This window comes from Leishmania major, chromosome 22 (genome assembly GCF_000002725.2).
Source record: "Leishmania major strain Friedlin complete genome, chromosome 22".
Classification (NCBI taxonomy): Eukaryota; Euglenozoa; class Kinetoplastea; order Trypanosomatida; family Trypanosomatidae; genus Leishmania; species Leishmania major.
In genome coordinates, this window is record NC_007263.2 from 181898 (window position 1) to 195313 (window position 13416).

The following is a 13416-nucleotide window of genomic DNA, read 5'->3' on the forward strand; positions in this document are numbered from 1 at the left end:
GCCTTAGTCCCAATGCTGTGAGGTCCTCCGTCGTCCTGCACGCCCTTTCTCCAATTCGTGGTGCTCCGTTCTTGAACGGTGACTGGTAAAAAGGACAGGAACAAGAAAAGCAAGTTGGGAAGAGATGGCAACGACGGTAAAGACGACACATGAGAACGCGGAGAGAGAAGAGGCCTCATGATACAAACAGCTGACGCACAAGTGCGCTGTCCACTCTCCACATCGACCTTCCACCCCCCCCCTCCCTCTTCCCTTTAGACATACAAACTTGGTGACGCAAGGAGAAGAAAAACACTGGAGGCACCGAACTGCCTCTTGCAGCTTGCCGCCCACCCACTCAAACCTACGCGCCTCCATCATTCCTGGTCGAAACAAGGGGCCCAACCCAAGGTAGGAAGGCGCATGTCGTCTCAGCAGCTACCGCAACGACTGATGCGCTCACCTCACGTGAATGTGGGTGTACATGAGGCTGCTCCACACCTAAACACCGGTGAAGATGTCCAGTGTATTTTTTTTTGTCTCTTTTTGGGGGGAAGGCTTCTTCAGTTTGGTTGTGTTTTCGAGGACAGCCGAAAGGAAAAGATACAAAGAACGAAGACGAAAAAAGGAGGAGCACAGACCAAGCATCTCGGGACGACCACACACGCACACGGCCACACGCCGGTATGGCACACCCGTTCTGCGGTGCACGCCCACACACGGCGGCGGTGCGCTGTCGCGAAGAGGTCACGGTAGGGGGTCCACGCGAGCAGAGACAGCCGTGTGTGCCGCCTACTTGATCGGGATGAAGCGAGAGGAGTGTGTGGCACCCACGCCAGGGCGACCGTGCAGCACCGGGCGGTAGCTCATCGAGAACTCGCCGAGGTAGTGACCGATCATCTCACCCTTGATCTCCACAGCGTTGAACTGGTGGCCGTTGTAGATCGCCACCACGGACCCCACCATCTCCGGTGTGATCACCACATCGCGCAGGTGCGTCTTTACAGCCTTCGGCTTCTCGCCAACCTTCACGTGCTTCTTCGCCTCGCGCAGGCGCTTCAGCAGCACGGGTGGGCGGCGGTCCGCGTGGCGGTTCATGTTGCGGCGCGCGCGCGCGTGCACCAGCGCCTTGAACTCCTCCTCGCTCAGCGCAAGCAGGGGGTCGATCTCAAGCCCACGGTACGTGAACTTGTGGAACGTGCGCTCCTTCTTGAGCTGCTCGTAGCGCTCAGCGGTGATGTTGGACGCCATTCTCGTGACGGCAAAGATGTCCGTGCAGAGCTCGATCCTGCATCGGTCACAAGGGAGAGAGTTTGTTGCGTGTGTGTGTGTGTGTGTGTGTGTGTGTGTGTGTGTGAGGGAGGAGTTGTTGTGGTTACACAGAGACGGCACAGAAAGGGACGCAAGAGCGAGGGGGCGGTGTGCGTGCGTGACGGAGCAGGCGACAAGAGAAAGCGGAATCAAAAACAACGCGAAACGACCACTGCATCTCCGCACCTCTGCGTGGAAGGCAGAAGGCAGGCGCATCTGGAGGCTTCGGGAGGCGCCGAGGAATAAAGCAGCACACCCACCCATGACTGCCAATCCTCGCAAGGGTTGCACCCGTACTGCGTCCCTCTTCGGCTTTCGTTAATGATTTCGCTGGTTCTGATTCTTTTCAAGTTCTCGGTAGGATGCATATCCATATCTGCGTCTATCTGCACAGAACAGCACCGGCCATTACTTTGTGAGTGGGTCACCGACACCCCATACCTGGCCGTCATAGAGCTAAACGCCGAAAACATTGATTTTTCATCCTTACCAATGCGCGTCCTCCTGCCATAGAGTGTCGGCCACACGGCTACGTTACGTCCCATTCAACCCCGTACCCCCAAGCCCTGTCGCAGGCCCCACCCCCACCACCCACCTCCATCCGCGTCGTGCGACGCAGTGCGAGACACACGTCACAGCAATGCGCCCACATAGTCATCTGAAAGCATGTTCTCTGCCTCAAAACTCCCCATCCACCATCCGCTGCCTCGCAGGTCGCCTCACAGCCGCACACATCATGCCAGTCGTCGTATTGTGCGTCGCCCTCGCGGTGGCTCTCAGGCTCACCGCACCAGTAGGCAGTGTGAGGGCCGCAGGGGGGAGGGCGGATGCGCGCAAGCCACGCTGACAGCTCGCCCTCACCGTATGGATCATGCAAACGTGCTCACTGTCGCGGGTCGCTCCGACGCAGCGCCGTCCAGGACCTGACCGCCGACATCCGCAGCGACGACGCACTCTGACCCCCCACGTCCTAGTCACCGGGACCCTGTCACCGCCAGGAGTGGTGCAGCATTGGCAGGGGATGGGGAGAGGGTGCGCTGGGCCCTGCGATGCCACGCGCTGTGGTGCGCCCGCTTCCCGTCACGAGGGGCATGCAGAGTGAGAGGAAAACACGCAAGGCCTGACAGGGCCTCGTGCTCGAGGATGCACCACGGCAAGAAAAAATGGCGGTGCAAAAGACGGCCTTCCCAGCTGCAGGCGCGCAAGTGAGTGAGTCGATCAGCGCACGAGTGCGCGATGCGTCCGACAAGAGCGCCCCTGTGCACGCGAACACAGAACGCATCTGCCTGGAAATCCACCGACACAGCTGCGAGCACGAGCGCGCACACGTGCGCCCCCCTACACGCCCCCTCCTGTCCGGTCCCCGTCGCCCCGTCGGTCCGTCGCGCAGTACCACGTGCTTTGGTAGTGGCCGCGCCTCAGCTCACAGGGCAGTTTGCCATGTCCGCAATGGCCACCGCCGCACCGCTCGGGTGTCGTGCAGGCTCATCCTTCCAGCAAAGGACGCTGTCGGCATTTGTGTGCAGGTGGGAGAGAACCTCGCTCATCTTATTGCTCGATATCGGCTCCGGTGGGGCAGCCGCGGCGATAGCAGCGTCGTACGAGGCGCCGAATAGGATGCGGTCACCTGGCTTGGCGCCCGCCGGAGGGCGGATGAGCTTCACTTCAGTATCCCTCTTGGCGCACAGCACCATCCCCTGCGACGTGACACCCATGAGTGATTTTGGCTTCATGTTGCACACGACGAGGCACTGCGTGCCCTCCAGCTCCTCGATCGCGTAGCTCTCCACCAGTCCGCTGACAATGGTGCGTGTCTCATCACCGAGCACCATGTCCTCAACGTAGAGCCGGTCGGCGTCAGGGTGACGGCGCAGGTTTGTCAGCTGCCCCACACGCACGTACAGGCTCGTAGAACCCAGCTCCGTCTTAGTGGCCCTCTTGCCCTCTGGTGCATGGGCGCTGAGGCTAGCTGAGGTTTTCTCTGCGTTCGTCCCTGCGGCCGCCGCGACAGCAGCAGCAGCCTTCTCCGCCTTCGCCTTCTCTTTCTCCGCACGGCGCCGCAGAATCTCCTCCTCGGACGGCTTAGCATAGGAGACCTGCGCCTTGGCCGCGCTCGCGGCCGCACCGTTAGCCTTGCCAGCGCTCTGACTCTCCGCCGTCTTCACAGCCGACGAGCGAATGGGGGCCAGGTAGGCGTCCTCCTGTGCGCACGCAGCCCACTTCATGGTTGTTGGCAGCACCTCCGTGTGGGCCGAGTGGTTGAAGGCGGCGGCGTACAGCAGCACGTCGGCCATTGTGGCGCGCTCGCTACCGGTGAGGTAGCGCGAGGCTGCATTCGACGTCGCCACGAGAATGCGCTCCACATCACTGTAGAGAGCCTTGGCAACCGAGGTGGCAGCTTCGGCAACGGCGCGCGCGGCGTCGGCGTCCAGCACAGCCGCCGCGCCAACCCACTGGTTCACCAGCGATACCTGCTCCTCATCCTCCCCGAGGAAGGCCTTCTGCTCCGGCGTCACAGCGGTGCGGCGCAGCGCCTGCAGAAACGGCTGGAGCCCGCAGAAGGTCTTCCCATCGATTGTAACGCGGTGAGGGCCCTCGGCACACATCTCGATGCACAGCTCCGGCACACTCAAGACGCTCCCGAGAGCATGCTGCAACGCCGGCGCAAGAATGGAGGAGGAGTTGATCAGAAACTGCATGACTGCGGCGGAGGCAGTGAGCGAGCGTCGTGTGCCTGCGTTGTCCTCGGATTCCGCTCTGCGACGTAACAAGAAAAGGCGGATGGCGAGGCAGCGTTCCCAGCGAACGCCGGAAAAACACGCACGTGTGCAACTCGATAAGGGCCAACGACAGAGGTGAAGACCAACACGAAGAAAAAAAAAAAGAAATGCAGGAAAATGAATGCGGTGCTCGTTAGCTGCCGTGGCACGCGTTAATGTGTGTGCCAGACGGTGTGCGTTCGTATGCGATTGAGTGCGGGAGCAGGATGGCAATGTGGTCACTTGGATCCCCTGCAGCGAGGGCGAGGAGCGGAGAGGGCGCGAGAAGGTGTCGGTGGCACTTTGCAGGCACGATAGGCGAGGCATGGCTTGGGGCGGAAAGAAAGAGAGGCGGCGCGCGCACTCCGACGCAAGTACGTGAAGTGAAGCCTGAGCCATGGAAAGGGTGACGCCGTGGGTGTGGACTAGAGCACCAGTGGCCACTGTACTGCGTCCTTTCCGCTCCCTCCTTGTGCAGTTGTTGGTCTCTCACAAGCTCACTGCAGTGAGCCGCAATATGTCGTTGGGCACGTTGATGTGCTTAGGCGTGAAGTATCGTTCACACACACACACACACAAAGCTCCTCCTCCGCCTCCTCCCCCCTCCTCTCCCTCTCCCTTCCTATTTGCCTCTGCCGAGGCACTCTCCTGCCACGGGCCTTCTCCGCACGCTCACCGCGGTGCGGTGGTGCAGAGCACCGACAGGCGTTAGGGGCTGACGAGAACAGGGCTGGAGAGAATGTGAGCGATGATGTTGAGGACGCGAGTGCGCACTGCAGGAACGAACAAAGGCGCGGAGAGTAGCGATCAGGCAGGCAGGCAAAGAGCGGCACACAGACGCATGCGCGTGCACACTGGGGCCTGTTGTGCGTGCCTCCCTGCTCACGTGTGATGCTCTGCGGCACATTGCCTTTGGAAGAAGCCTTCTTTGTACTCGCTCACCCGGCGGCGCAGCGCTGGGACCTCATGGTCAATGACGTATTGCATCCCGCGACACGCCCGCGCCGAGCAGGACGGCAGCGCCATGATGCCACTGTCGCCTTTCTCATGCGACGCGGCAGCGATGCGCAGTAGTTCGGGTTTCACGGTGCGCTGCCAGCGCACCTCCACGTCCTTTGTGCGTGTCTTTGTTGTGAAGAGGCGGCCAAGCGCGTTGTCGCACGACTGCAACAAATAGTGCTCAAACTCGCGCAGGTGCATCCGCGCAGCCGCGAGGCCGCCGCTGCCGACGGCAACAGACACGAGTGCAACGAGCACCGTACCGGTAATGGTGATGGAAGAGAGGGCCACGGCTGTTGCGGGTCCCATTAGGCAAGCCGCGCCGAGGGCACAGTACACGAAGACTTCGCGCTGGCGGTAATCGTGCCGCAGCACTTTAGACACCCTACAGGCGAGGAGGAGGTTGCGCGCGCTCTCCTCTGTCTCAGTGATGAGGTTGTCCATGCGTCGCATCGGAGCAGCGCGTATCTCGTTGATAATCTCGTTCCGTTGGCGTGATAGCTCCGCCGCTGGCACGGTGCTGGTTGCGGGCGTCGTCTCGGTGGGCGACTTGCCGGATGACTCGTTCAGCTTCTTCAGCGGTGTCGAAGTCGTATACACGCGCGGGATGTCCTTCATCTTCATGACCTTACTCAGGTTCCAGCACAGCGTCCCGTACGCCCGCGCAAAATCGGTCACCTTCTCAAAGACATCGACCTTGTTCAGCACCAAGAAAAACTTGTGCTCGTATCCAGTGAGAGACTTGGTGAGCACGTCGAGCGTCTCACCTGTGGTTCCCGGGTTCGCCGGGTCGAACATGAGGAGAATGACGTCGCTTTGCTGCGCAAACCACCGTGTCACGGCGAGAAAGTCGTAGCCACGGGTATGGTCACCGCTCCCCGCCTGCTCGGCCGAGGACGCGTGCACGGGTGTGTCGATCATGCCGGGCGTGTCGACGAGCACCATGTCCATCGGAATCTGCGACGTCGCCGGCATTGCGCGCGTCTTCATCTTGAAGTGCGTCACAAAGGAAATGCCAAACTGCTGGAGTGACTGGTACTGGTACTTGGGGTTGCTCACCACGCTGGGCCCATCAGCGTCCATGTCGTATGCTCCGCGCTTGATCACCGTGAAGCCGTCGTCCGTCGGCGCGACGCCAGTCTCCTGGACCTCGCAGCCAGACAGATAGTTGATAAGGGTCGACTTGCCAGAGCTGTGGTTGCCCAGAAACATCACCATCGGGGTCGTGCTCTTGAACGGCGTAAGGAAGCGGTAGACGCCATCGTACGGCTCCAGATAGCTGCTGCGCAGCGCCTGGAGTTCCCCCTCAATGCCAGCCTGCACAGCCGCGTGCGACGACGCCCAGGACGACAAGGACAACGCCGCCGACGCACCACTACCACCGGCAGCCGTGCCTGCACCGCTGTCGAGGTTGACCGAGTGCTCTTGATGATGCGGCCCGTTCGAGGAGTACCCGCGGCGTTGCGCACGGTTGGCTGGGGTGCCCATCACAAAAGTGTTCGTGCGTAAGCTGCGCGAGGCCGCGACCAGCGATGGCACGGCCGCGCTGTTGAATGCGCCGCGTCGGGGATGTGCGGTGCTGAAGGACTGCGTCGGCACCCAGCCCGCTGCAGACGCAACGGTGCGGAGACGACTGTCCGCCTGCGACGAGGCGACGCGCGAGAGACGATGGTGCATGCTTGAAAAAGATGAGCCTGCACGCACGCACCAACGCAACAAGGAGATGCACGCGCGCGAGAGAAAGACTGCAGCACACGAGAGAGAATATGGAGAAGCACCGAATCGGAGAATGCCAGCGAGCAACCGTATGGCTCCCCGTGCAAATTATGCGTGTTCGCGGTTTCTGCGTCCACCCAGCACCCACCCACCCCACGGCGCTTGCATGCAGCTCGCTGTCTTTTCAGCCCTGTTCCAGTGGCGCTCGCCGCCCCACCGCCTGACAGACAAAACTGAGGAAGCGCGCCAGGAGGAGGAGGGGGAGGAGGAGGAGGAGGATAGGGTGCAGGAAAGACAACGACGAAGAGATCCGCCTAGGAACTCAGCGAAGGGACCTTGGCTACCAACGTGCGCGCACACCCACCCGCACAAACACACAAGCTCACCCGTCAAAAAGTGGTCCGAACAACAACAGTAATGCAACCCCTCAGACGCGGAAGCACGCCCTTTATTTCGTATCGTGTGCGTGCGTGCGTGTTGTACCTCCCATGTGATGAGCGACCGGCTTTCAGCCGTACGGTGAGACATGCCGAGGTAAAGGTTCGAAAAACGGTGAGGGAAGGGGAGGGGGTAGGAGAAGGACAACGATAGAGGATGCGAGACGGTTCACAGTGAGAAACGAAAACGCACGGATAGATCGCTACACAAAGTGCCATGAGGCCACCGAAAGGCCGCGACGGTGGGTAGGCAGGAGGAGTGCGAGCCGTACGCGTCATCTATCACTTTTTTATTTTGGCAAAAGACATTCCCAGAGAGAGGAGAGGGCGCGTCAAGGCGTGGAAGAGGGAGGGAAACACGTCACACCTCACGGACGAGGGGCTTCTCTCGCTGTTCGGGTTTCCATTTTACTTTCCCTTGTACTTGCACCATGACTCGCTAGCAAGTGCACGTGCCTCGCTTCGCCGTTGTCTCTCCCTCCTTGTGCGGCTCGCCGTACGATGGATCGACAAAACATCGGATATGCCCGTGGCGTTGCTTCTGTGCTTGCGGGCATGAAAGAACCAGAGAAAAGGAGAACGAAGAAGAAGAGAGGGAGGAAAGCCCACGACACTGGCAACTTATCTCAGTCCATCGTGATTGCTTGTCCCTCGTGTGTGTGTGTGTGTGTGTGTGTGTGCCCCCTCGAGCGATGCTGTCGTGGGCAGAGGAAAACTTTTCGTTTTTTTTTGCGTGTGTATGTTGCCCCGCGTATAAATCGAGAGCCACACACACACACAAACACACACACACTCAGACGCACTCCATATACATCCGGACAGACACCGAGAGCGCGAGAGAGAGCAATCGACGCCATGAGGCACAATAACAGGAGAGAATCGTCACCACTTTTGTCAGCTTGGGAGCTGCGTAGTCTTTTTTCGTCACTACATCTCTTCTCTACCACACAATAGGAGTTAAACTCCACTCTACCCCGTACCCCCAAGCCCTGTCGCAGGCCCCACTCCCACCACCCACCTCCATCCGCGTCGTGCGACGCAGTGCGAGACACACGTCACAGCAATGCGCCCACATAGTCATCTGAAAGCATGTTCTCTGCCTCAAAACTCCCCATCCACCATCCGCTGCCTCGCAGGTCGCCTCACAGCCGCACACATCATGCCAGTCGTCGTATTGTGCGTCGCCCTCGCGGTGGCTCTCAGGCTCACCGCACCAGTAGGCAGTGTGAGGGCCGCAGGGGGGAGGGCGGATGCGCGCAAGCCACGCTGACAGCTCGCCCTCACCGTATGGAGCATGCAAACGTGCTCACTGTCGCGGGTCGCTCCGACGCAGCGCCGTCCAGGACCTGACCGCCGACATCTGCAGCGACGACGCACTCTGACCCCCCACGTCCTAGTCACCGGGACCCTGTCACCGCCAGGAGTGGTGCAGCATTGGCAGGGGATGGGGAGAGGGTGCGCTGGGCCCTGCGATGCCACGCGCTGTGGTGCGCCCGCTTCCCGTCACGAGGGGCATCATGATGTTAAAGGTAATAAGAAACGAAATTAGGAACAAAATCGAAGAGGAACAGGTCAGGAGAGCGATGTGTGTAGACACACTCACACGAATGCCCGTGGCAGCGCACGTGCACAGTGCCGTATACGCCGCTCAGAAGGAAGACCAAGGAACGGTACACACACAGAGAGCGACAAAAAAAACGAGAGAGAGAGAGAGTAACGCAAAAAAAAAAACGGACCAACACACAACGCAACGAGAACACAAGAAACAACAACAGCAACAGACATGTATACACACACATATATATATATATATATGTACATACATTCATATAGCTCTATATATTTACGTACATACAGACCTATGTATGTGTAGCTATATACATATATATATATATATATGCATATATACATGCACATGTGCGTGTTTTCTGTGAATGTGTGTGTGTGTGTGTGTGTGTGTGTGGTAGCACAAGAGACGTTTTTGAGTTTGTTCGTCTTCGTGTACTTCTTGTTCCTCCTTGTATGCCTGTGTATGTCTGTGTATGGCTGTTGTGATGGCGGAGCTTGGCTTGCCACTGGTGGCTCCCCCCTCGTGGGCTCGCCGTGTGTTTGTGGTTGCGGTGATGGCGGTCGCTGCAGCGGCAGATATGACGGCAGGCCACAGCGCGGAGGCGGAAGGGCGAGAAGGTCCGGGGGGCGGGGGCAGGGAGGAGATGTAAAGGAAACGACACGTAGTTGTCGCCGGGGTGTTTTCGTAGCGAAGAAGAGACGTGAAGTCATGCAGAACAAGAGAAAACGAGATGGCACCACAATAGCCAGTTAACGAAGTAAAAAAAAAGGAAAACACACACATGCGCACACACACGCACGAAGACAAAACAAGGGCGTGAACAGGATGATGACAAGCAAGCAAAGGGAAGGGAAGGTGTTTGTGGGTGGGTGGAGACACATGATCGGTGAGGTGCAGAGGAGGAGCCAGACGTCACGGAAGAAAACAGAAGTGGGGGGAGAGGGAGGAGGGGCGAAGAAACATGGTGCACCGTGCACCATCGATGCTCTCCCGCGCATACTCTATTAGACACACTCACTCCCATTCATGCAGACGGAAAGCCACGTCGCTGCAAACGCATCCCTCTTTCGCTCTAAGTGTGTATTAACATCGAGAGGAGGAGGCAGCGGCAGTGGCGTGGATAAAATGTACAATGGCACATGCGGAGAAGGTGAGCAGCCAACGACCACAGCAAACCCTAAAACAAAAGGAAGAGACATGTAGATTTCCTTGCGTGTGCGTGTGTGTGTGCAGATCACTTCGCCGCCTCTCGCAGGTGCCCCCACTAACCAGAACAACATAAAACAAAGCAAACAAGTGGAAACAAAACAAGCATCACGGGTATTCGTCTTGCTTCATGACCGCAGCCACCAGCTCCGCTTGTCGTGCCATGCGCGTGAGGAAGGCGTCTGTGTACAGGCCTCGCTCAACCTCCGTGACCTGGAACATAGACAATGGCATGAGGCGGCCATTCGGCAGCCGCAGCGCCGCGGACGCGACCCCGTCATCTTCGCTGGGGGACATTGTCGCTCCACTTGCCACGGCAGTTGCAGCATCGCGGTCTACTGTTGCCAGTTGAGCATCTGCAGCGCTGAAGAGGTCGTCAAAGAAGGGGTGTTCAACCAGCTCCGCCGCCGTAAGCCGCTTGTCAGGTGCGTAGCACAGCAACGACGCGACAAGCGCCACCGCCTCCGTGGGTGTGTCAACTGGGAAGAGCCTTCGCCACGGTATCGCGCGCACCTTCAGCACATCGTAGTACTCCTCAAACGGTGTAGGTGCCACGTCATCCAGCATCGCCGTGGCTGCAGTTGACGGTGGTGCAGAGAACGTCGTCTTGTAATCACGAGGGTCTTTAGTGGAGGACGACGGCGGCGATGCCGTCGCCATACCAGGAGATGCCGAGGCCTGAGACGAGATGCCATCGTCTAGCGCGTCGCGCAGAAATTCTCCGTGACTATCGACGTCATACCCGCCCTGCTGCGCGCCGCCACGCAACTCGACGTCGTCCTCCTCCTCCGCCTGGTAGTCCACCTCGAGTTCCAGCCCGCAGGATCGATCCTGCCGCACACCGCCGCCGCTGCCAGAATGAGGATCGTTGTCGAGGCTCTGGTGGCGGTGCATGGCGCGGGTGCGCAGCAGCGCCTCCGCACACTGGGGGTTCATGGCGTACATTTCCCGTTTCGACGGCGCCCCCAGCACCTTAAACAGCTCCGCCATTTGATCGATCGAGGTGCAACCACGGAAGAGGGGCTTGCCCGACTCGCGCAAGAGCTCCGCGGCGATGCAGCCAAACGACCACATGTCCACGGCGCACCCGTAGTGCAGCGCGCCGAAAAGTAGTTCAGGGGCGCGGTAGTAGCGGGAGCAGATATACGACACGTTCTTCTCCTCTGCAGGTCGCGTTATCTGCTTTGCGCTGCCGAAGTCGCAGACCTGCACGCGGCCGGTGTCGGGGTCGACAAGGACGTTGGCAGGCTTCAAATCGCGGTGGCAGACATGACGCACATGCATGAACGCCAACGCCCGGGCCAGCTGGAACAGCACCACCTTCACCCAGCGCAGGGGAAGGTGGTTGCAAACATCACCACCGCTGCTGCTGGTGCTGCTGTGGCGGCTGCTGTTGTTACCGTTGCAGCCGGTCCCGGCGTGCTTGGGTGACGCCGGGAGGCGGTCTGCCGTGCCTTCCGGCAGCTCGCCGGACGACAGCTCGGTCGGTGCCTGCTCCGGCGAAGCGATGGGAGATGACGAGCTGGATGTGGCTATGGTGGGCATGTCGTGGAAGCGAAAATAGTACCTCTTCACATAGCACAGGTCCATCGGTAAGTAGCTCATCACCATCTCGAGATATGCAAACGCTGCCAGGGGAGCTGGAACAGGGGGGGCACTCGCGGAGGCGGCGCCGCTGCCACCGCTCAAGGGGTACCGATGCGCTGCAGGGTGGTACGATGGCAGGAACTCAAAGCCCGCACCGGCACCCCCGGCGCCGACCATATCCGCCCCCAGCGCCTGCTCTGACGAGGCGGTGTCGTAGGTGACATAGAAGTCAAGCAGTTCGACGATGTTCGGATGGTGTGTGCCAGGCCACAGGTGCACGTCCTCCACGGTGTGCGAGGACGACGATGCTGACAGAAAGGAGGTACACGAGGCCCTTGCCGCGCCACCGGGGCGCCGCGACGCGTCATTGCTGTCGACAGCAGTGCTCGATGGCTGCTGGTGCCGCGGGTTGTCGACGAGAACGGAGTTCAAGATCGCCACCTCGCGGTTATGCAGGCGGGCGTCATAGTGAACACGCTTGATGGCAACTCTGTCACCTGTGTGCACCTCCTCGGCGAGAAGAACGACACCGAAGCTGCCACGGCCCACGTAGCGCAGCGGCCTGTAAATGGGGGCCGTTGTCTGAGACCGAGATGCATCGTCGCTGCTCACGGTCGTATGCGGTTGCGGGCGAGATGCGGCTGATGCACGCGCAGAGGCGCGAGAGGCCGACAAGGGCCGCCGAGACCGCATTGATTTCCCTGACAGCACCGGAACTGGGGGAAAGGGGAGGGGGGAGAAAGAACGCAAAACGCGAGAAACAGGAAGAGGGAGAACGAGGGATGAAGGGGCAGTACTGAGATAGCGACTTTGGTGAGTGTGCTATTCGTGTGAACGTGCGCGTATACGAGCGACAGGGGCCCGATGGCACGACGAAGACCCGCTGCCGCACCAAGACGCTCGCCGAGGCGCACCCACCCACCCACACACACACACACACACACACGCACGCAGGGAGGCCTTCTGGGATGAACGGCAAGAAACACAAGGAGGAGGAAGAGCGGGGCGGGAGGAGGGGACAGCACATAGAAAGAAGCGTGAACAGAGGAGTATGCGAAAAACACGCACGCACACGCACGCGCTCATGCACGACCCAGAGCAAGTGGGGGGTGGGGGGGGGGTGAGTGAGCGAGCGAGCGAGTGAGTTGGGGTGGAGGAGAGAAGATAATAATAACAAAACGAGAAGAAACAAAAGAAAACACGAAATCAGTGAAAACGGTGATGATGCACAGTTTCGGGATAATGACCGTTTTGTGTACCCGCGTCGAGAAAATGGAGATGGAGGGAGATGCAGGGCTTTCGTTTTGCCGTGCTCACACCTTTTTTTTTCCTTGTACAGAGATACGCACCTTCGCTGTTCGCGCAGCACGCCGGCCAGAGCAGTGGTGCTTCAACCGCCAACGACTTTGTGGTACAGATACGCGTGGCCCGGGTGCGGCAGCGGTGGTAGTTGCATGTATGTGCGTCCGTGCATATACGGGATAGGTGGGCACGAAACCCCCGCAGAGTGAAAAGGTGGGGGTGTGGTCGCGCGAGACAAGCGAGTAGAAAGTGCAAAGGAGGGCAGAACGAAAGCGAAGGGTGGCAAAGTCCGATGCAGATGAGGTGTAGAGAAGGGAGGGGGGAGGAGGGACGGAGGAGAATCTGCGTGCCGAAAGAAGACGAAAAGAACGAGGCGAAAGAGCGGCACGGTGGCCCGTGCGCAGGTGGCATGCGCACACACACACACACACACACACATGGATGGCACAGCTCACGTGTGGGTGGCCCACACCGCAGCCAGCACGGCCAAAAGAGGGACCGGTGTGAGGCTGTCCTGTTCGACATCACACGACGACAGCGTAGAGGATGC

General features: G+C 59.6%; 4 protein-coding genes across 4 annotated transcripts; all 4 read right to left on the minus strand.

Annotated features, from left to right (window-relative positions):
- Positions 1–771: 771 nt before the first annotated feature.
- On the minus strand, positions 772–1230 carry LMJF_22_0460 (putative 40S ribosomal protein S15; the record flags this gene model as incomplete). Its single annotated transcript, XM_001683146.1, has 1 exon — positions 772–1230. The coding sequence occupies one exon, from the start codon at positions 1228–1230 to the stop codon at positions 772–774; it is 459 nt and encodes a 152-aa protein (XP_001683198.1).
- A 1478-nt stretch (positions 1231–2708) lies between these two features.
- LMJF_22_0470 (conserved hypothetical protein) lies at positions 2709–3989 on the minus strand (the record flags this gene model as incomplete). Its single annotated transcript, XM_001683147.1, has 1 exon — positions 2709–3989. One exon carries the CDS (start codon positions 3987–3989, stop codon positions 2709–2711), a length of 1281 nt encoding a protein of 426 aa, XP_001683199.1.
- Positions 3990–4931: 942 nt separating this feature from the next.
- LMJF_22_0480 (conserved hypothetical protein) lies at positions 4932–6266 on the minus strand (the record flags this gene model as incomplete). The annotated part of the gene is made up of 1 exon (XM_001683148.1): positions 4932–6266. The coding sequence occupies one exon, from the start codon at positions 6264–6266 to the stop codon at positions 4932–4934; it is 1335 nt and encodes a 444-aa protein (XP_001683200.1).
- A 3819-nt stretch (positions 6267–10085) lies between these two features.
- LMJF_22_0490 (putative protein kinase) lies at positions 10086–12257 on the minus strand (the record flags this gene model as incomplete). Its single annotated transcript, XM_001683149.1, has 1 exon — positions 10086–12257. One exon carries the CDS (start codon positions 12255–12257, stop codon positions 10086–10088), a length of 2172 nt encoding a protein of 723 aa, XP_001683201.1.
- Between the last annotated feature and the right edge of the window lie 1159 nt (positions 12258–13416).